This window comes from Poecile atricapillus, chromosome 2 (genome assembly GCF_030490865.1).
Source record: "Poecile atricapillus isolate bPoeAtr1 chromosome 2, bPoeAtr1.hap1, whole genome shotgun sequence".
Taxonomy (NCBI): Eukaryota; Metazoa; Chordata; class Aves; order Passeriformes; family Paridae; genus Poecile; species Poecile atricapillus.
In genome coordinates this window covers 107,457,844-107,480,614 of record NC_081250.1, presented here as the reverse complement: position 1 = coordinate 107,480,614, position 22,771 = coordinate 107,457,844, and the positions used below count along the sequence as shown (strand labels likewise).

At 40.0% G+C, this 22,771-nt stretch overlaps 1 protein-coding gene across 5 annotated transcripts in view; it reads left to right on the top strand.

The window, feature by feature from the left end:
* The window catches only part of OSBPL1A (oxysterol binding protein like 1A), a 77,025-nt gene that overhangs the window by 16,569 nt on the left and 37,685 nt on the right, over positions 1 to 22,771 (top strand). For all 5 annotated transcript variants that reach the window (XR_009276750.1, XR_009276751.1, XM_058830462.1 and 2 more), the window contains exons 8-16: positions 1,481 to 1,625; positions 2,361 to 2,428; positions 2,509 to 2,553; positions 3,940 to 4,013; positions 4,090 to 4,153; positions 5,073 to 5,174; positions 6,627 to 6,749; positions 8,541 to 8,622; positions 11,254 to 11,360. Coding sequence is in view for 3 of the 5 variants with exons in the window: in XM_058830462.1 (XP_058686445.1) it covers positions 1,481 to 1,625; positions 2,361 to 2,428; positions 2,509 to 2,553; positions 3,940 to 4,013; positions 4,090 to 4,153; positions 5,073 to 5,174; positions 6,627 to 6,749; positions 8,541 to 8,622; positions 11,254 to 11,360 (810 nt within the window). In the remaining 2 variants the exon portion in view is untranslated. The remainder of the gene's footprint in view (positions 1 to 1,480; positions 1,626 to 2,360; positions 2,429 to 2,508; positions 2,554 to 3,939; positions 4,014 to 4,089; positions 4,154 to 5,072; positions 5,175 to 6,626; positions 6,750 to 8,540; positions 8,623 to 11,253; positions 11,361 to 22,771) is intronic.

The following is a 22,771-nucleotide window of genomic DNA, read 5'->3' as shown; positions in this document are numbered from 1 at the left end:
TTTACTAGCAGTTAGATCTTCAGCAGCTGAATCTTAACCCAGGCTCTTTAGTCTACTTGAGGCAAAGTGAGTGTGCTCTTCCTGTGAATTCCCAAAAATGTACATTTCCTGAAGTGAGTGGAGAGATTTTTATCCCAATGAGTTGATGCATGAAGCTTTCTTCCAAATATTCCCTTGTGACAGGGCATAAGGTGCTGAAAGCACAGACATGGGGCTTAAAAGTTGTGGAGGTAAGAAGCTGGAAGAGAGAGTAAATGTAAAACAGTTGGTTGGAAAGAGCTGAAGCTTAGGAGTCCTCAGGAATGCAAGACTACAGTGTTAAGGAGGATATGCTTCCACAAACTCCCTCTTTTTGACTTCTGTTCTCTTACCAGTTGATCTGTAAACAACAGCTATAGTAGTTTATCCCTTTTAGGACTATTTCTGAAATACATATAAGGTGGTTGCTGTTGATAACTTAAATTGTGGCTGTGAGAATTCTGTTATTATGGAATAATTTTTCAAAGAAAGCATATGGCTAATGTGAATGCTTAAACTGAGTTTCTCAAAAATCGTTGTCATGCACTTGTGACTCTGGTCTCCTAAGGCTGCTTCTCAGTAACTTACACTTTTTATTAAGGCACTCCCATCTGGTTTGGGAGCTTAAGTGATTGATAGTGCATGAAATGGTTTGGGCCAGAAGGGACCTCTACTGATCATTCAGTTCAATCCCCATGTACACATCCAGTAGCCATGTATTTGAGTGGAAGTGTAGTGGTGTTTTAGGGTAGTTAGCAGTGTTGTGCTCAGTGACCCTTCTATTTGAAAGGGTCAGTTTCTCAAAACATTTCTGTTGTGTGCAAGTAAAACTCAGTTTGGTTTTTTGGCTTTTTTTTTTTCCCTTGGTTCCATGGCTACTTCTATCATAATAGACTTAAGAATGCAGCAAAACTCTTTGTGTAACAGATTGCCTATACTAGGAGCTCTAAATGGCCTAGGATAGCTGGCATTGGGACTGGCAGGTCTGCCACCCTACAGTTCCGAGTTCTTACTCTCTGAAACAGTGGCTGCACAATTTTTTTGCGGATTTAGCATTGGCCTGTGGTAACTTCTGCATTGTGCCTAGAAGTCTTCTATGAAGAACAGTGGATTTTTTGACAGTAGAACTGGGCAGGGCAATTCTAGCATATAAATGACTGAACTGCAGTACTGGGCAACTTTCCCTGGCACTGTGCAGTTGAGCAGAAAAACGTGTCCATATTGTGCAGCAGAGGTGGAAGGGGTGTAGCAAGAAAAGCACTGAAGTTCTTTACTCTAGCTGAATGTCTTGTTTGATTGTTGCAGTTCATTGCCGTTGTCATATCACTTGCTAAATGCACTCTTTGTTGCCAGATCTACACTGAAGCATCCTAGTTAGGAACAAATAATTTTCAAAAGGGAGAATGTGGCATCTGGAGAGGGAGGAAAACCAATAAGTAAGCAGAACTTTGTTTTTTTCCAGTTAAACAAGCGCAAGCCACCTGATATCAACTGTACAGATCAGATGGGGAACACTCCCTTGCACTGTGCAGCATACCGTGCTCATAAGCACTGTGCATTGAAACTTCTAAAAAATGGAGCAGATCCTAGAATAAAAAACAAAAATGGTGAGTATCAAATGAAAAATATGTTAAGTGGAGACACAAATTCAACATCTTCTGTAAGCTGTGTTACTTATTATGCAGTGTTCAGGGAAAATGTTATAGTGCTTTGCAAGCTTTGTGTCACTAATAAAGGAATGCCAACAGTGCCTGAATTGCAAGAGGCTGAAGAACTGTGGCAAAATAATTATTGTATGTGCTTTTATTTTCCAAGCTTAGCTGCCTCTAGAAAGTTTACTCACTGTCTTAACAGTGAAATATGCCTGCCTTTTTTTTTCTTGATACTGAATGTTGAACACAGGTAACAAAAAAAGCAAGATTGAAATTGTGGCTGAGACAAAGTGACTCCTCAGAAGAAGGCTTCTAATGAAACCAAAAAGAGGAAAACTTGATGCAGATGTTATGCAAACTGTGTTCTTGTCCTATGTTTAAGGATGCCTCTGTTTTGGTATTTGTGAGTGTCCTAAACTGTATTTTATAGCTGGCAGCTAGAAACAAATTTAAATCAGTAAGGGCAAAGGGCTCTCTGCAGTTAGTAGAACTCTGACAAGCAGTGCAGTGCCTTAAAGTTCAATACCTTTTTTAGTCTTCTGTCCTTGAGGAGTTGATATTCACCAGTTCCAAGTACGTGTAGATGCTTAGAGGCCAAACTGATGGGTAAAGAGTGTAAAATTCTGATGGGTAAAGTACATCTAAGTTTATTTGCATCAAGTTCTCATTCCTTGTCTTGTTACTAAACAGATCAGACACCCCTTGATCTAGCCCAAGGTGCAGAAATGAAACTGATACTGGCAGGTAAAACTGGAAAGGTAGGAACTTTGGTATCAATTTAAAATGCCAAGGCTCTCTAGTTGAAGCTATTCCTATATGAGCTTTAATTTCTGTGCAGGTTATCACCAAGCCGCTGAGACGATATGAAGGTCTCCTATGGAAGGTATGGCTTATTTCATTTTCTAAAATAGCTTGTAAGATTTCAAAGTATGTCAGTATGTCCTTTTTCTATATTTAAGTGATAACTGATGAATGAAGGAACTTTTAAATAGTACTTAAGAGTAATTTAGTCTAATATGTATAGATGGGCTGGCTGAGTGGAGCAGCTACTAGATTCATGGTACCCTGATCGTAACCTCAGTCTCTAAAATCTCTATTTCTTGCTAATTTTTGTGGCAAAGCTTCACTACAATAAGGCTTTTTTCCTTGTCTGTGTGGTGGGCAAAATGCTTTTTGTTTTTTCTTTCCATGATAGATTGCTTTGATAGTCTGTGACTGATACACTGTCTTTAAGAAATTGTGACTAATATTTTGGTATCACCTTCTGAAAATTTTAAAACTTATTGGGAAGTAGCATTCAATGAATTTAAAGCTCATTTTGCTATGTTGCTCAAGTGTATCTAAGGTCTACATGAATGCTTAATTATGTTGCTTAATGAAATCTTTAAAGTTTTCTTCAGTGTAAATTTTCCTATATCACAATTGTAATATAAGGAACTGTTCTTAAATGAGAACTGTGTACTATAGCTTGAGAAGGATAAAACGTTGTAGTTGGATATCTCAGTGTGTTTTGTTTCGCATTTGATTTTATAAAATAGAACTGTGTGGTGACCAGCAATTCCTGTAATACTAAAAATTGCAACATTTTAATATTTCAGTTCTTACTGAATCACAGGCTCAACTTTTATCTTTAGGTGGTTCCAAAAACAAGGGTAGTGCTGCACTTGTAAAATACTGTCAGGTTGCTGTGATCATCAGGATATGCAGAAATTAAAAGGTTTTTGTAATATTTACTAGTTTTAAGTGTTAAGGAAGCATCTCTGCCTGACAATGCAGGAGTCACTCTCTCCACCACACTTCTTCCACCAGAGGCTTTTAACTGCTAGGACCAAAGCCCCTTTGCAGTTGGTGGCTCCAGTGAGTCCACAGGTGCCCAGCTTGGTTCCCTAAACTTGCCATACTCAGTCAGACAAGGTTTTCTTACTGACTTTCCCATAGTTGAGTCTCAGACCTCTGGATCCTTACTTTAATCATTGTGCAATAACAAAATAGCAGCTTGAGTTGGTGTCTCTGAGGAGGTACCCAAACAAAGGAACCCCTGCGTTTCTGCCCTTGCAGTACAAGTGTGTGAAAATCTGGAGTCTTCCTGCTGAGTCCTCGGCTCACAAGTCCCTGTGCCCTTGGCTAAGCAAAGGGTCTTTGCCACTTCATGGTCTCTTGCCTCAGGCTCCTACCACCCAGAGCTCAATTCTGCAGCTGCACACTGAGCTATTTGTACTAAAGGTGTTCTGTTAAGCTTACCTGGCTTTTTTATTTTTTTCCCTTTTAGAGCTCACGATTTTTTGGTTGGAAGCTCTACTGGATAGTTCTAGAACATGGAGTGCTTTCCTGGTATCGGAGACAGTAAGTTCTGTGTTTAAGTTTCTGAAAAGCAATTTAAGTAATTCCTGTCTTCACTAAATCTCTTCTTCTTTCAAAGAGCTGATGCAGTGAATAATGATCATCGTCAGGGATGCAAGCATCTAACACAAGCTGTCTGCACGGTAGGAAGTGAAATGTGTTGTAACTACTGAGTTGTTTTTTTTTATGTTCCATTGTATTCCATTCCTGGTTAATGAAGACTTCCGCTGGATTGGTAAGCCGATCTTCGTTATAAAATAGGGAGAAAGCTTGTGCTGTTGAAAGAAACGCTTGTTCCTGTCCAGCAAAGTGTTCTTTTATGTAAAGTGGCCATAAAGCTCCCTCATTGCTTTCTAAAGTCTTGAAGATTTAGACACACAAGGCATCCTGAAAGCAGACCGGGTCAGTTTGAAGCATGTGATCTAGAATAGCCAAAGCTCCAGTTCCTCCTTAGCTGTCTCTGGCTGCTTGTGACTGATTGCATAACTTAAGCTGATCTCAGTTGAAAGACTAATCAATTTTAAAAGTGACTTTTGGAAAACTTCCCTGATTTCCATTATGCTTGTGGGAATCCATTTTGGAAGGGGTGAACAGAGAAAACAAAGGCCAGGTGTCATTTATAATGCCCAGAAAGATGAAGTGTTTAAGGAAAATGCATTTAAGATAATTTCCATATTTCTATAACTGCCCTATCCTAATTTGGCACCACAAGTTCTGTTAAACCACACTTATATATACACTCATATGGTGTGGAAAAATGACTTGCTTTCCAGTATCTTCAAATTCCTTAATATTGGTGACCTTGAGCTGTTGCTGTGGTTTTGTCTGAATCAAGTGGTGCAAATAAATACAAATACCATATTTAGACATAGGAACCTCTACATTACTATTCATATTGTAATGGAAACTGTTCTGACCAAAGTTTTTCTAAATTACAATTACTTGGATCAAAACTGAGGCAAAAACTTCTGAGTTAAGCGTAATTTTCTACTTTGTTTACACTTAATTTTTTTTCTGATTGATTCATTAAACTAATTTTGTGTTTTCTCCACCTTGCTCTAGGTAAAATCTACAGACAGTTGCTTCTTTTCTGTCAGATGTTTTGATGACACTGTTCATCGTTTCAAGATTCCTAAAAATAGCCTTCCTTCTCAAACTAGAGAGGTAATAATGACTCTTTATCAAAGGCATTAAAACACGGTAACTTCTGTAGTGAATAATTTGCATACTACTTGCTATGGATGCATGAATATCAGCCTGTTTCATACTTTGATCATCAGGACTTGATAGCTTAAGTGCAGGTATTAAATCTTTTAGCATGTTTATAGATGAAACAGCACAAAATTGACCCATTGTAATTATCTCTTCTTTAAAATAAGTGCTACCTTGTTTTCCAGCTCTGTGCCTGTATTATGCCCTGTTATCTAACTTCCTGTTTTTCATTCCCTTCTCCATGTGGTAAATTTCTATTGCAACCTCCTTCTGTTGCACTTTCATAGTTCATTATCCCAAACAAAAGCACTTTTAATGGTACATTCTACTCTTAACTGTACTCCCAGATGACCTAATAAATTATATTTTCTGAAAAGGTGGCTCTGAAACAAAAGACTTTTTTTTTTTTTTAGGGCTATTTGTAGTATATTCACTGTTGTACTTCTACAAGTGTACTAACTAGAGATGGAGTTGGGTTGGAGGCAACAGGAGTGCTGGAGTGCTGTGTCCAGTTTTGGGCTTCTCACAACAAGAGAGATACAAACATACTAAAGAGAACTTAACAAAGGGCCATTAAGGTGATTGAAGGGATCAGAGGATCAGTTCTCCTAGGAAAAGCTGAGAGAGCTGGGACTGCTCAGTCTGGAGAAGGGGAGGCTCAGGGAAGCTTGTCGATGTCTGTAAATGCCTGAGGAAAGGTGCCAAGAGGGACAGAGCCAGTCTCTTTTCAGTTGTGCCTGGTGACAGGACCAGAGGCAATGGTCACACACTGAAGCACAGGGCATGAGAAAGAAGTGTGAGGGTGACCATGCACTGACACAGGGGGTCCAGAGCAGTTGTGGAATCTCCACGCTTGAAGATTTTCAAAAGCCATCTGGATATCCTGGCCTGCCAGCTCTAGGTGGGCCTTCTTGAGCGGAGGTGTTGGACTAGATGACCTTCAGAAGTCCTTGCCAGCTTCAGCCACTCTGTGGTCCAATGACCAGGAAAATAATCTACCTCTTAGTTATGATAGTGCTTGAGGTTTTGTACAGAGTTTGTCATGCATAAGGAGGCAGACTTTGTCTCAGGGACTTTGCTGTCTAAACAGAAGCCCAGAGATGCAAAATATATTCCCTACAGTCCTTTAATTAATAAGACTTTTTCATGTGACCCTGGATAGACGGAGGAGTGGGTTACATTTGCGCTTAATGGGTAATAAGTCTGTGGTACTCTGCCCACAGAGTATTTAATTTGCGATATGTTAGGTTCTCTAGCAATCTATTTCTTGCCCATTGAGATGTCTCATTTTACTAATGACTGTCTTATTTATATCATGAGAAAATTTTGTTCTTCTGCTTCCATGATACCTTGTTTTGGGGATGACCTTTAAAATGTTTATTAACTCTGTTTTTTCTTTTCCAGAGTTGGCTGGAAGCAATAGAAGACCACTCTGCATATAGCACTCATTACTGCACACAGGAACAGCTGAGTAGTGATGATGAAGATGATGCAATATCTGCTACAGACCTACAGGACACTCTGAAAGTATGTACTGAATGCTTACTTGGCTCATGGATCTGGGCAGTTGCAGATTAATATTGTTCTGTGTTGAAATACTTCAATATACCTTTGACTAAAAGTGATGGTTCCTCCTATGGATGCATAAATGCTGCTTGTGTTTGCATTGCTTGCTGTCATGTATTCCTGCACAGACTGTGTGCCTAAAATGACCTATTTATCTGAGCTACAGGGCTGTGGTTTCACTTTTGCCACCACTACTGTAAGACAGAAAGCTCTGCTTGGGAGTTTCAGCCAGGAGAGGGAGCTTTGTGTACTGTACTTGTTATTCTGCAGTCTCAGTGTCACCAAAGCTAACCCACATCGAGCTCTGCCTCTACAGAACAGGCAATGAAGTGTTTTAGAAGTGATCTTTTATCACCTCAGATGCACTGTACAGTGACTGCTCATACCTGCAATGGAAATGAGTAGTTTTTGGTAATTCTAGCGTTCAGCCATGATTCTTGTGTTTTGCTATACATGTACTGTTAAACCCTTCTATTTTAAGGGAAAGTTGATGCTGCAGTGAAAAAACTTCATGTGGCTGAACTCCAAGCAGCTTTTACCATTCCTTTTAGTACAAGAACTTAAAGTAGCTCGTGGCACAGCAGAGGTGGGAGGATAACTGGTGCTGGCAGTCCCCAGCAACCTACAGAAGATGGTATTATTTAATAGATAACAGTGCACTTGAAGCCCAGAAGACCAACTGCATCCTGGGCCACATCAAAAGCACAGTGGCCAGCAGGGCAAGGGAAGCGATTCTGCCGCCATCTTCTGCCTCATAAAACCCTACCTGGAGTGCTGCACCCAGCTCTGGGTCCTCAGCACAAGAAAGATGTGAACATGTTAGAGCAGGTCAGAGGAGGGCCACAAAGGTGTTCACTGGGAATGAATGAACAACTCTCTTTTGAAAACAGGATGAGAGAGCTGGAGAAGCAAAGGCTTCAGGGAGACCTCACTATAGCCTTCCAGTTCTTAAAGGCAGCTTATAAAAAACAGGGGCAACTTGTGACTTTTTACACAGGCCAACTGTGTAACAGTGATTACACACTAGATGCAGTTGTGATAGGATAAATAGGAAGAGGAGAGATTTTGTTTTGATATTGGGAAGAAATCCTTTACTCGGAGGGTGGTGAGGCACTGAAACAGCTTGCTGAGAGAAGCTGTGGATGCCCCATCCCTGGAAGCAGCAGCAAGTCAGGTTGGATGGGGCTCTGAGCAACCTGGGCTAGTGGAAGGTGTGGTTGGCCAGGGGCTGGAACTAAATGATCTTTAAGGTCCCTTCCAACCCAAGCCATTTTACGGTTTCATGATAGCTGTCTCCAGGTTTGAATGTGGGCTTGAAATATGATCTTGGGGTCGGTTTCTGCATGTCCCTATGCTTGCCATTTATTAGTTAACCTGTGAATGTGCTTATTTTGTCCTTAAGTTTCTCAAAGAACAGGGACTTGCTCTTCCTGGATTTTTAAACTGCTTTATAAAGAATGAGGGAAAGAGCAAAAGTGGCACATACAACAAAGCTTTGGGAGTTAATTTGCTACATTAAGTTAAATAAAATCTGGCCAGTGATAAAATGTTCATAAATATTTTGTTTGCTTGTGTGTCTTTGAAAGTACTTTAGATAATTTGTTTCAGTTTTAATATATTAGTCTTTGGGCTGGGAATCTTTGTTAATTTGATGCTGTCCAAATTTTGAAATTTCACTATAGTAAAGAAAGAAAACATACACTTTCCTTAAAACAAGGCACTTCTGAACAAGCTATCCTTGTTGTCTTTCAGAAAGCACAAGCATGCCAACAAAGACTCAGTAAAGAGGTTTCAGACTTCCTTGCAATGGTTAAATCTTTGGATGCTACAAAAGGTAAAGCTTATTCATTTAAAATGTCATTTGTTGCCAAGCAACTGATTTATTTTTTTTTAACAGGATGCTTTTATTTCCCCAAAATCAAATTTTCAGGAGCTTGAAAATAGAGAACAATTTTCCCTATGAAAAAAAAATTCAAATAAAGTAGCATTATAGTAATTGCTAACAATTAAGATTTCAGATTTGGAGAAACAACTAAGAAGTATGCTGATTGAAAGAAATTTTATTAGCAGCTGTAAATGCAATGAAACTGCCTCTAGCTATAGTCCTTAGTGAGTAGTATTGTAAAAATATAGCACAGGAGTCTGCTTTCAAGGATTTTTAAAAAAAAATCTGTAGTTACTAGCTTATTGTAGTGCATAAGTGTCTCCTCACAGGTACAAAGAGCAGTGAAATCACAAAACTATACAGAGAACTGAAGGCATGGTATGATGGGACATACTCCTGGTATGATCTGTCCCATCATGGTATGATGGGACAGATTTTGCCACGACTTTTATGCCAGATTTGGACTTCCCAGGTTTCATTTCAAGTTATAATTCTTAACATGTACCTGGATTTTCGCAGCATAACTGCTAAAATATATCACAGGCATCAAGATGCTAGAGGTCTGTGCTTGTTTTATTAAGTGTCTTAAACATGTACAGAAGTTATTCATGTATTAAACACAAAAAGGAGTTCTGTAAGAACATCTGACTGTTGGTCCTTTGGGCCTGAATCCTAGTTATATATTGTGGCTAAAATTATGAAACTCAGATTACAGAACAAGTTGTTTGTCTATACAGATCCCTAGCCTGTACTAGAATATCAGTTTCCAGAAGAAAAAAATTATTCTTTCATCCCTGTGCCTTTCCAAAAGGAGGCTAAAATACAGCTTTTTTTTTTCCACTTGCTGCTGGGGTGTTACTTCGTGATATTACCCTGTCTTTTTCATAAACTGAGTTCTACCAAATTTTTATTTCACAGGGCAGAGGGACATTTCATAATGTATATGAGTGTCTTATTGTGAAGGTTTTGCAATTACTATTATAGTAAAACTGAATTCTTCACAAAAAAAGCCCTCAATTTGAAAATTAGTATAAGGTGGATAAATTCCCTTTGGTAGCTACAGAGGCGGTTTCCCTGACTCCATAATGCTGACCTGAAGAACCAGTGAGGTGCTTTTATAAACAAGAAAAACATTTTTGAAAAGGATAGATAAACAGCTGATACCCATAGTAAAGCAAAAGCAGATTGTATCTCCTTCCTAGAAATTGCTAGTCTTGCCCAATAGCAGTAGTAAGTTCCTGTTTTCCTTCCAATGAATGTTTGTAACTTGCTAGGTCAGTGAACTGTTTCTGGGTTCATGTGTAACTTCTATAGGTCACAATAGAGACAACTGCTCTAGTTCTTCCATTGTTGTGGTATTTTTTAAGTATTTGAGTCCTCTGGCTCCAGAAGAGTGTAAATTTCTGAGTTAGAAACCCTTCTATGTGGGGTTTTCCCTAAAAACATTTGAGTAATATAAAAACAGCTCTGTTGGCACCTGATATTTAAAATTCTCTCCCTGTTTCAACATGCTGTTCTGAGTCCAGTTGTCCTTGAGACTTACGCATCTTGTATATTACAAATAAAGATGTCTCCTGCACTCAGTGTGCTGCCCCTCCTTCTAGAGGCACTAGCTGTTTTTAGTAGCTACTCTAAGAGTCAGTTTTGAGTCAGTGGTGAGCTCTGGTATCAGAGACCACAATTAGTGTGTGGATATGTACTGTATCTTATCCTGAATAAAGCAGTATAAGTTCAAAAATAAATTCAGGTACTATCAGTGATGGACCTCTTAATCTCAAATGGTGTGACATCAGCTTGAAGCACCTGTGTTACTAAATGGTGTCAACTGATCCTGGAGTCTGCAGGCACTAAACGTTGCAATTATTTTAATTAAAACAACTATGCTTCCTGAGAAATTTGCTTTCCTGATTTCCGAGGAATTGCTGCACATCACAAAACTTCACAGATTGACTCAAATAATTTCTACCAGCTGATTGAGTTACCATGATTTCCTGCTGGTTATAGGCATGCAGTCCCTTCTGTAAATGGAAGTCAGGATGTGAGGTGACAAGCTGTACTACTTACACAAGAGTCTATGAAAATAAGATCTTCCCCTTTAATTGTTCAAGGTGCCTGTGGTTACAACTCCATTTATTTTTTTTAAACCCAAATTTACAGCTGCACTGAGTGTTGTGGTAAGCTCTTTGTCTTCTGTATAATACATGGCAGAAATGAAAAAATATCTACATTTTACACTTTTATTTATGTTAAACCAGTACAAAATCCTGTTTATTTATGAAGCTTTAAAATCTAGAAAGTAGTTAAAAGGAGGTTGTTGCTAGTCCCTTTTCCAAGTGTCCTGCTGCCATGGCTTACTGCCTCTGCTTTCTAAACTGTGCTGAGACTTGATCTATTCATGTGACTCTTATACCAGTACTAGGGAAAGGATGCAAAAAAAAAACCTCCCACAGATTTTGCAATGCAGCAGCCTTCCTGTAGCATTTGAATGTTATGTCTGTATTACTTAGAGGAAAAAATAATTTAAAGAACCCTGTAGTTTACAATGCCCTTCTAACATTACTAATATTTTTATGCTTTCAGGAATATCTCCTCCCCTCCTGCAGAAAGTTGATGTGGTCTCTGAAGTATCCCAGGAAACATGTGAGGCTCTGTCTGAGTGCCTCACCCTATTCACAAAGCAAGAAGGGGTATGTATTGTGCTGTGTGGGTCTATAAAGTGTCGAAGAGCTTAGCATGTTCAGCTAGTTCCCTGCTTACCTGTTACAAAAATAAATACACAAGCCCATACAACTTCATGTTGCTGGTAAGCTGTCCTTTTGCATATTGAATGGGACAAAAATTCATTCCTCTAGAGAGAGAGTAGGTATATGCCTTGGCAAAAGGATATCTTAGCATTTGGGTGTTCAGAAAAGAGACATTTTGGTTACAAGCTACTGCTTGCAGTGTTCAAACTGAATGCTTGAATTCAATAAAGCTGTTGCTTTGCTGATTTGAAGGTCAAAATATTGAGAAAATTAGCTTTCAGATTTTTTTTTTTAATTTTTACTAGCTAACTGAAGTGTTGAACAATATTGCTTCTGAATTTGTTTTTCAGACCATGTGCTTAGTGGGTGTGCTATTTGTTGAACTTCTGGCTTTCTCAGTGACAAATATCTTGTATAGTGTTAAACATAGAGCAAACACTTCAGTTTGGGAATATATGTCAAATTCACTAGTTTCTAGAGTAGGCGAGCTGGTATTTTTCTTCCTTCTTGCAGATGCCCTAGTACCACAGAATAAACTTGTCTTCCTGTACTGTGGTAACTATAATCCCTGGGTTAGGCTCTTACTCTACTGTCATCAGTTCCCTCTACTGTCATCAGTAAGCTGTGTTTCAAAATGAGGTTTGTGTTGGTGCTGTTAGTCTTCCAGTTATTTAACAGTGAGCTACAAACACTGGCTCCATTGTCTAGGTTTGTTTTTTTTTTCATTCCCTTCCAAGTCCTTTCTCTCCAGTCACGAGTCTTTTAGACTTACTTAAGTTCTAGCAGAGTGGAACAAGCATTGGGTTTTTTTTACATTGAGTTTTTTCCTTAAGAAAGTCTGATATTAAAGTTGCCGGCTTCATTTGCGGATGAGGGGGAAATTGTTACAACAGTGGGTGTATAGTGTTACTTAGTATTCCTTAATTGTGTTGGCATCTTGCTTCAAACCAGACTAAAATAGCTTTCCAGAGTGGAGTATGGCAAAACATATGGTGAAATTGTAATTTCACCTTACTTGAACTTGAATAGTCTCAGTAGGTGTAATAGAGGCCTTATTTTAATCTGGAAGAACATAGATTTGGGCACAGAGGGATAGGGTGAGGTGCGAACTTGATTTTCCACCAGAGCTAGTGAAATCAGTCGGTCATAACAGGGACAAGATGTGATCCAAGTTTTTTGTCTTGGTATTTTTAAACTTCAGCCTACTGAGTTCAGGAATATAGTGCAGGCTTTTAAAGATGATATAATCTCTTCCCGAAGACTTGCAGCTTTTCAAGAAGCTACATTCATTGATCATTACTGTTCTTAAACCCACAGCATTTGGCTTTGTTGTCCTTTATAAGTCAGGGCCCTGTTCCTTGCTGTTCAGTATTGATTTCTAGACTGTTGTTCTGCTGGCATTTGAAAAGCGATATGTATAACCTTGCAACCGTATTGTGCACGTCCCATGGTTATCCCTAGAGCTAACGTTTTCTCCAGCCTGGTGCTTTTTTATCTTGCCTCTTTAAGGAGAATTCTTTTTCCCCTCTAATTTAAATTGTCAGCATACCAGAAGCTACTGCTTGACTAATGAGGAGAGGCTCCTCACTTCACTAAGGATTATTACAGTGAACGCACTTTTGGCTCTCTAGAGAAAACTTTTAGTGTTACGTATCACTGTGCCTTGGCAATTGTAGTGTAATCGCGCAGTCTGCGGATGAAACTGCTAACGCAGCACTAAAACGCTTCACCCGTCTTCCACTTGCTCTAGAAATGGTGCATGAGCGTGATCTCCGATCGCTCCATCTGCTTTTCCTTCCCCGCGGTGCGGGGCTGGGCGTGCCGGCAGCGCGCTCCGGAGCCGGCCCGGCGGGCGGGGGTCTCGGCCGCGCCGGGAAAGGCGTGACCTGCCCGCTCCGCACGGCGGGAGCGGCTGTGACGCCGCAGAGCTGGGAGCGGGGGGCGGGGGGACCTTCCAAAAATAACCCGATGCGGCGGGGCTTCGTGCGGGGCGGCCCCGGAGGGCTCGGGAGCCCGCAGAGCCCGCGGGGCCGCCCCGGGAGCCGCGGCGGTGAGCGCTGGGCAGCGCCCCAGCCTCGGCGGCGGGGCGGGGGCGCGGCGGGGGCGGGCGCGCTCGCTCTGTCAGGCCATTTTTAGCCGGGCTGGGAGCCGCCGTTTCGGGCTGGTTTCCTCCTGCTGCTCCGGCGGAGCCCGGCGGGAGCGGCGCTGAGCGGAGCCGCGCCCCGGCTGCGCGGGGCGGCCGCGACTCCCCCGCCCCGCCCCGCCCTGCGCCGCGCCGGGGCGGCCGCGGAGCCCGCGGAGCGCCGTGCTGCAAGGTGAAGGGAAGGGAGCGGGGCGGCAGGTGCTGCTGCAGGCGGGGCGCCTTCCCTCGGAACGCTGCTGCCCGAAATCGTCCCGCGGTACGTAGCGTTCGTGATGGGCTGGGGGCTGCTCTTGGTGGCTGTGCTTGGTTCGTGACATTGGGATGAACCCTTCAGTGTCACGCAGATGCGAGCGCAGATACTTTTTGCCAAATAGTTAAAACGTGTGAGGGCAAAAGGGAATGTAACTTGGTTGCTTTAATCTGAGTATTTGTTGGGGCGTTGGTGTCGGAGCCAACCGGCACAACTTGAAACGTTTTCTGCAGTGACTTTGGCACAAGGTTAGTGTAAGTAGTGTTTCAAAGCAGGGGTTGCCTTTGACTGTTTCTAGCAAATATTAGAACCTACATTCCTAAAGCGGTTTGATTCTAGTAGTTTTTCTGTCCTGAGTTATTTTATGTAGTTGTAGGAGGAGTTGCTCTTAAGGTTCTTTTCATGTTATGCTCTCTGCTAGATTTCCTGAATGAGTTTAAAATTCATCTCTAGTACTTGAACTACCTGTACCAAAACTGTGTGAAATTGATAGAAAAAAAAATATTATTTGAAGAATTTAGCTTCTTCCTTTTTCTGCCTTTCTTCTTCACTAACCAGTGCTTAGGTAAACCATGTGGATGAGTATCTTGATTTTTAACTTTCACTTTTACCATCCAGTGTTATATGTAACAGTAAATTAAGAGCTCATGTTGCATGAGTGTAGAACGGATAGCAGTTGTAAGCTGGCTGGTTTCATTTGTAGTCTATTTGTGGCTTTGATCTTCAGCCCTTGCAGATGTTGTCATTCTTTCTAGTTTGTTTTTGTCTTAAAAAGGGGACTTGTTTACAAGCTGGCAAAAAGCCTTAGCTGATGAGATAAGGAATTCAGGAAAGGTTTCTTCACTTTTTGCGTTAAATGAGTTGTATATATCAGCTATGAAGAATCTGTCACAACAAATTAAGCTTGTCACTTCTACAAAAGCTTTTTAATATCAAAATAGTGTGGTCATAGTCCTTGAACTTAGTTATCTTTACCATGGCATAATGTGCTATCTCTTGTATGTATGTACATCCTGTAAATAAAAAATGCGCACACAGTTCAACTGGTAAATACCAATCTCTGGAAGTTCAGCCTTAGTTTATTTCATATTTCTTGGAAACATAATTGAATGTCTGAAGGTTAGATGTGTCTCTGTGTGTTCTTGTGAATGAGTGAATGCTTGCATGCTCTTTGGCATACAAATAGTTGTCTTTAATATATTTCTGATTTGTCTTCAGGGAGACAGGTATGAGCACAGCTGTTATCACTTAAACCTGCTTCCTACCTTACTGTATTGTGAATGAAGAAGGTGCCTCTAGGTTATGTCCAGATAACACCTTAATGAGAAATTTTATTATCTGTTTCTTTGTGGGGGTGCAAGCGAGGAGAGCAGTGATGAGAATCTGCAGTCAAGGGAGAAATGCTGATAAAGGCACCCTGTGCAAATCTGCTAGAGAAGTCCTAACATCCATCAGCACTCTTTTTCTTCCACCTGGCAATATCATCAGCTACATTAACCTCCATAAGGTCTTGGGAGCCTCTGGTGTGTGGGAGAAAGAGATGAAGAGGGGTGAGGGACTCAGAAATCAGAGAAGTTAAGAAAGAGGTTAATGATAAGATTTCTGAGTTAGGTCTAGTAAGGGGATCATGTATTGGCTGGCTACTGAGCTAGACTTAGAACAACAGAGTCTACAGTCCCTCAGGTGATAAAACCAGTGCTTTCATTTTTCTGATCTTTTCTCTTTTTGTTTAGAAACAAGTGACAGCCCTATTTTTTAATTTTTATTTTTATTCATTTCAATCACTGGAACACAGAGGAATTAATGTTGTCCATTCTATTCAGCTCTCGCTGAAAGTAGTGGAGCTCAAGGGAAAACCTCAGTGTGTCAAGGCCTTTATGCAATGCCCTGAACAACTGGAATGGTGTTCAGGTTGTATGCTCGTGGAAGGGAGGAGTTTTTAGACAGCTGATGATTGGGCTGAACACAGCAAGAGCTGTTCATTGTTGTGAGAATCGAAGTGTACATACATCAAGAAAACCTTTATTGGCTCTTGGTCAGTAACTGACTTGATCCTGTTTCTTCCTCCAAATAAGTGGAAATATTCTAGAAATACCTAGTGCAGCTTGAATCTTGTTTGAAAGTATCAAGTTCATTGGAAGGTTCTCTATGTTCAGATGGGCTCCCTTGCAAAGACTCGTATTTTTCCCTTATGCAGAGGAACATAGGATATAAAGCATTGTGGAATGTTGTATAGGTAGGGTGTGTAAGAGAACAAAGCTTCTGACAGGAAAGTAATTTGTTTTTTCTCCTGCTAGAATGTTGACAGCTCTACTTGTTCCTTGATGATTCTTGCTGTACTAATTTTTGGGTTCTGTATATGCACATGTCTTTCATCTGGGCTAAATCTCTATAGTGAAGATATTAAAGCTGGAGTAACTTAACAGTGAGATGCTTGTGGATGGCATAGTGTTCTTCCTCTGAAAGCATTTTTTTTCTACCTTCAGTGGCTTCAGTGTACTGCAGCCTTGCAGGTATAAAGCTAGGTACAGATCTGTGAAGACAATGTCCTTATCAGTAGAGGCAGGAGTTTAGCAAGTCCGAAGTATCCTAGAGGTAGGGGAGTTAAAGAACATAACTTATTTTTTCTGAGATTTCCCTATGGCAGCCAAGATTCAATAGGTCATCAGAGTGGGAAGTGAAGCTAAGCAGCAGCCCAGACAGAAGCTTTTTAAAATAAGAAATACTGAGTCTCCGTTGAGGAGAAAGACAAGTAAATATTACTGCTGTTCTTTTATGAAAAAGTATTATGTGTGTTGACAGAGTGCCTTTTTTTGAAACACTTGATATAGGTTTTGAAGCAGTTGATAAGATCCTTGTGTTGGTCAAGTGTTTTATTGGAAAGGCTTCTAGGTGAAAGAGGGTTCTGGTTCACAGAAGGACACTCAGATGTTTCTCTAGGGTAAAAGGCAAGTGCATTTGGTCTTTCAAGTACAGCAGGGTCCCAACTCTGGAAATTTTTTTTTGTGGTTTTGGGGGTTTTGTTTTCTTATTTGTTTGTTTTCTTCAAGATTGCCAATACAGTGTATCACCAGCTACAAGGAAAGAAATTGCCTTTGAAGTGTACAAAGTGACGTACTGACTTCTAGTGACAGGGAAACTCTTACTGACCTGTAGCTCAAAAAAAAAGGTCAGACAGCTTGTCTGAAGGCATTCCTTGCTCCTCACTGTGTACCCCAACTGGAAGCCAACTGCTAACCTGTTCTTGCACTTTCTACAGTGGGTTAATGCTTATTCAAAGCTTGGCCTGTAGATATTTTTTGTTGGCGGTTGTTGTTAAGCAGCCTTGTGTAAACTAGCTTGGAATCCATTCATGGGCCTCTGGGGAAACACAGTGTAAAAACATACTGGTTTGAAATTAGACTCCTCCTTAATGTGCTTCTGCAGCTCCTGCTCTGAGGTTTACTTCTAAGGTCTTGTCTACAACTTGTTTGAGTACTTAATTTTTAATGTTGAGAAAACAGTCTTAGCTGAGGCTGCAGGGGGAAAAAACCAAGCGGCGATCAAATTTAATGGAATGGTCCTTGATAGAGTAAGCTTCTCAAATATGAATTAGGAATTCTGTTTTCTATGAATGTATTTGCAAAATTATGCTCTTGTCTTAAAGCTGATGGAGACAAGCAGAAAAAGAAATGTATGAGACCGCTATTTTCTCTAAGTGTTTTCACTACTTAGTGCTATGAGAATATTGGGTTTTTTTCCTCTCATGCTTGGAAAACAATCTGGAGTGAGAAGGGTGCACACTTTTATTCTTCTGATATCATTGTCATGTCATCATGGCATGTAAAACTGATCAGCTTGCTTTCCATGTTCTGGCTTAATTTGTACTTAATGTGTTTTGGAAGAATGGCTGAACATACAGTTCTAAGACTTGTTTGCTCCCTGCCAGACAGTTTATTGTCAGCTAAGGACTGGTAACATTTCAGGAAAAAAATAAAACAGAAAACAACCAGGATATAAGGCTGAACCTCTATGCATAGCACCATTCCTATTAACTTTGTTTGCTGGGATTTTGCATGCAAGTGTGTGAGATAATTGACTGCAGTCACGGTCTGGCTGAGTGGTCTGGTTTTGTGTCTGAGCTGCATAAAACATCAGAACACCAAACTGAATAACTGTGGTTACACAGTTTACTAATTCTCTGAAGATGTATTGTTATTCTTGACCTCTCTTTCTTCAAACTTAATTTATGAAAAAATAAAAATGTAGAACAAGAGGCCTTATTTTCTTGTATAAGTCTGATAAAAGCTATTTTATGATAGTAATAATTTTTAAAATTAATTTCTACACATATGAAAAATAATTTCATGTAGTTTACCAATTTCTGGATATTAACACATGCTTTTGGGGGAGACAGAATATTTAACTCTTTATTATGCATGTATTTTGTGTGAAGCTGTTTTAAAGGCAGTGTTTCTGGGCAACGTAAGTAACTTAAGGTTTTGTGTCACTTAACAGTTTTTCAATCATCTTAAATTTGTCATGTGGTGGGATTTTAGTGTATTTTAGTTTTGTTGGCTTCCTTAAACATGAGCGATACCATATCTCTTGCCTTATGGGCTGGTAAGCTGTCCATGTGTAGCCTTTCCTTGAGTAAAGGAGATTGAGTCTAAACTTGCTTTTTTTCTGTTCTTCCTGTTTTTTTTAGCTGGCTTATTTTAGTCACTTCTGGTTCCATGAAATAAAGGGGTCTTCTAACTATGAAGGAAAGAATGGATGATTTCCATTTAGACAGTATTAGTGCTTATGGGAGGGTGTGTTGTCCACTGTGTTTTTTGGTTTTAACCTAACCTTCACCAGGTCACAGTCACGGTATTTCAACCAGAACTGCTTTTTGTACTTTTTTTTATTCTGACTTATTAGAGCTGATACCGTTTTTATAATCAAGGTAAGCAATTGTGGAATTTGACCTCACGTCTGCTTTTTAAATCAGATGACTGAATGTGTACTAGTTGACCTCCCTCTCCCCACTCCCCCTATAAAGCCAGTGACTTTGTTTTAATATTAGTATTCAGAAGTGTGTTATCTCTGTTTGCTCTGCTGTCCAGTGATGAATGCTAGCTGCTGAGTCACCGACGATATCACTAGAATTGGTAAATGGACTGTGTTCAGAAAGTATTTACACCCAGAGAGTAAATCACTGGTGTTGTACTTTTCCTTGAAGGTACATTCCTGTTCATAAAGGAATGTGAGTAAGCTCTTTCTCTGTATTGCTTGTATTTTTCTTAAGGTCACTCTCCTTGAAATGCAGCAATAATACACTTTAATAATAAATGCTTTCAGTGTTATGTACAAATGGGAAATACAGGCCTATTCTATCCAGGTGGGTTGATTAGCACACACAAAACAAATTATGCTCCATTTATAGTGAACTGAATGTAGTTGCAAAGAAATGATAAGGTAGAACCCTCTTACAAACAGAGTGGATCCATTTGTTGTGAACATCCTGATGAGTCCAGTGTGAGGAGGAAGTCTGGCTTTCTGAGCATAGCCCTCATCTGAATATCTTGTCTTTGGGACTGATGCCTGTGATGTGCTTACTTTGCTTGCATAGCTTCATTTTAAGCCATTTGTACAGTAAATGTGGACTCAGTGTTTTTGAATAGGAATGTTTTCCCTCCTCTTATGCTTGCCAGGGCTACATTATTAATGTTAAAATGTGGACATCAGTGCAATAACTCTTGCATCCGTAGGTACACTTTGAGAATGGCTTTAGAGCATGCCTCTTTGAAGGGGGTCTGCAGTGTACCTTCATAATATGGGGGTACTTTATAACACAGGAGTACATTGCAAACTTTTTCATCTGCTTCAGGGAGTTTTGCGTTGCCAAAGGTGCACTGCTTCCACAATAGTCTTGTTCAAATATGTTTGGCCTTTAAATAGCAATACAGCTTCTTGTTAATCTTTAAATAAAATAGTGTCGCTATTGCACATCCCTTTTTTTTTTAGTCAAGAACTATGGTGGGAGAAAGGATAGAGAGAGCAAAACTACTTTCATCTTGTCTGGAAATATTCAGTGTAATTGGTCAGAGTATCAGCCTCCAGGCAGGGCTACAGTATCACAAAAGCATCTGCAGGAACTTGGTGGGTTTGACCTACTGGACATAAACTAATAGGACACCCATAAACAAAGCTTTTATCATTGTGGTGAGGAAAAATCTTGAGTTGTCAAGATAATAGAATACCTCTTCTAGGTAATGTGGTAATCCATGTATGTCAGTAGTTTTTACCTTTCTGGAAATGCCAAGATTATTAATTGTGTATGTATCCTGTGCTATGCATCCAAATTGGATTGTGTGTTTTTTTCAGTGAAACTCCTTGCTGCAAGGTCAGACAAATCAAATTGAGGTTAAAATGAGCTGGCTGTGTCTTTCAGACAGCTGGAAAACCTTAGACAGCAGGCATCTGTTCCTATGGATAGCAGAAATCTAGTTTTGTCTGACCTGTATCTCCTCTACTTCTGAAGCGACATTTTGGGCTAAGGCCTAAACCCTAATTTCACAGAACAAAATGGAAATGGTTGAGGTTGGAAGGGACCTCTGGAGGTCCTCTGGTCCAACCCCCCTGCTCAGCCAAGGCCACCTGGAGCTGTTTGCTCAGGACCATGTCCAGATGGCTTTTGAATATCACCAAGGATAAAGGCTCTACAACCTGTGTGGGCAGCCTGTGTCAGTGCTCTATCACCACCACAGTGAAAAAATGTTTCTTGACCATCAGAGGGGATTTTCTGCCTTTCAGCTTGTGCTTATGCCTTCCTGTCCTGCCACTGGGCACTACTGAGAAAAGCCAGGCTCCAGTTGTCTTTGCATCCTCCCTTCAGGTAATTATATAGATGAGATTTGCCCTGAGCCCTCTCTTCTCAAGTTTGAGCAGTCCTTAGACATACAAATACTTAAGGGCCAGTCCAGTCCAGTAGTGTTAGAAAACTTCAAGGAACCATATGTCAAAGGTCAGCTGGTAACATACAATCAGTGCTTTTCTACTATTGTCTTTGTTCACACATGCAGTTTATTGAATTAAAAAAAATATGTATCATTCTATGTCAGATTCTGTTTCAGCTTGGGGTGGGGAGAACTTGGAACTTTTATCAAATCTAAAAGTTCTCTTCTTCCTCTGAACTGTAGATGCTACTGGATTGCATATAGGGGAGTAGTAAATAGAAGACTTAACAGTAAATAGCTTTGCTGCAATGTTCTTGAAAAAAGATTTTAAAAACCCAAACAAACACAATAACAGCAGAAAGTCCCTATCACATAGGGGCAAAAGTATTTGAGATCATTCATAAGGAGAAAAGATCTGTTCCACTAAATGAGAACATTGGGATTATCGAGTTCTGCACTGAATTTCCGTACTCCATATTTATCTGTCTGCTCCAACTGCTGGACAAATGTCTGTGGCATACTCTAATTTCAGGAAATGTCTTATCAACTTACCCAGGGCCTGGCTGAAGTCTGCTGGCTGTTTCCTGGAGTAAGAGTAAGGACAAAAACAGTGTCTCAGAGGGAAATCATCCCTAAGAAGGGACAATCTTCTTAATGCTCCAAGTCCTTCAAAAATCTGAAGTAAAAGTGGGATTTTTGCATCTGTATTGGTCTTTGAAGTCTGATTCTTTAATATTGGAAATGTGGGAAGAATGTGTTCTGGGCTATAGCAGAAAGAGAAAAGAATGCTTTCCAAGGTGGATTTTATTTGTAGCTAAGAACTCCAACATTGCATTGTGAAACTTACTGTTGATTTCTGGCCTATGTAACATTTTTCACTGCAATTTGGTTAGTGTCCAAAATGAAATAAAAACTAGCAAGTGAGACCTCTGAGTTTTTCAGAAATGCAGAACAACTATACAAGCATGCATGTTTGGTTTGGAATTTCTTTTTTAAAAAACCCTGTCAGTTAGACTTAAAGAATAATGAATAATTAACAAGAATCCCAATGCAGAGCTTGTAGAACAGACGGCCAATTTCAGAAGTGTTAATTTTTTTTTTAATAGGAAGCTGTTTCCACTCTGAGTCAACAACTGAGTCCAGCAGCACGAGTAAGCCCGTAAGAGCCAATAAAAACATGGCAAAAACATGACATTTGCTTCAAAAGAGAAAACATTGCATGCATTTGCCATAATCCAGTTGGGAAGAAGTGTGGGGGAGAGATTACAAAGGGGTTTATCAAAGTAATCAGTGGTGTGTACGGAAGAATACTTAAGGGAACTAGTTAGATCAAAACTGCCTTAAGATCTATTTTCAAAACAGTCCTTAAGAATAAAATGTTTCCTGTATGTATTCTTAAGAACTCTTACATCTTAAAATCTGGTCTCTCTGTGAGAGCAAACTTCAAAGATGTCCAGTCCCTCAAAGGGAGAAGAAAAAAGTTGTCCCTACTGGATCTGAAAGCATGCAGCAGTATGCTGTTCTGGTTCTGTTCTAGTATCAGCATAATAGATCAGCTTCAATGAGGCCTTTAGCTTGAGGAAAGTTGCTTCTTGCAAATACCTCTGAGAAAATAAATGCCTAATCTCACTGGGGCAGCTAAATATCCTTGGGGTGTGGTTTTTCTCTGGTAATCTTGTAGCTCTGCAGCTCAAAACGTGCTTCCCAAACGTGTGCATCACTGCAGATGTCATTGAGTTTGTTTTGGCATTAGTATTGGCAAGAGTGAATAGCAACCATATTTAATTTCAGCATTACTCAAAATAGAAACAATACTTCACAGAAAATGACAAAATCAGAAGGCTTTTTCTTTGAAGTCCTCATATTTGACTAATCAGTATTATAGTACTGGAACACAAGTAGGGACAGAATGGGCTCTGGAGACTGGCAACTTCTGCAGCTCTCAAACCTAAGTAGACCTTGTGACATTTATCAGATTACAGTTAAATTGTTTAAAAGTAAAATGTGAAAAACAAATACATTTGAGAAGAAGACTTGGAAT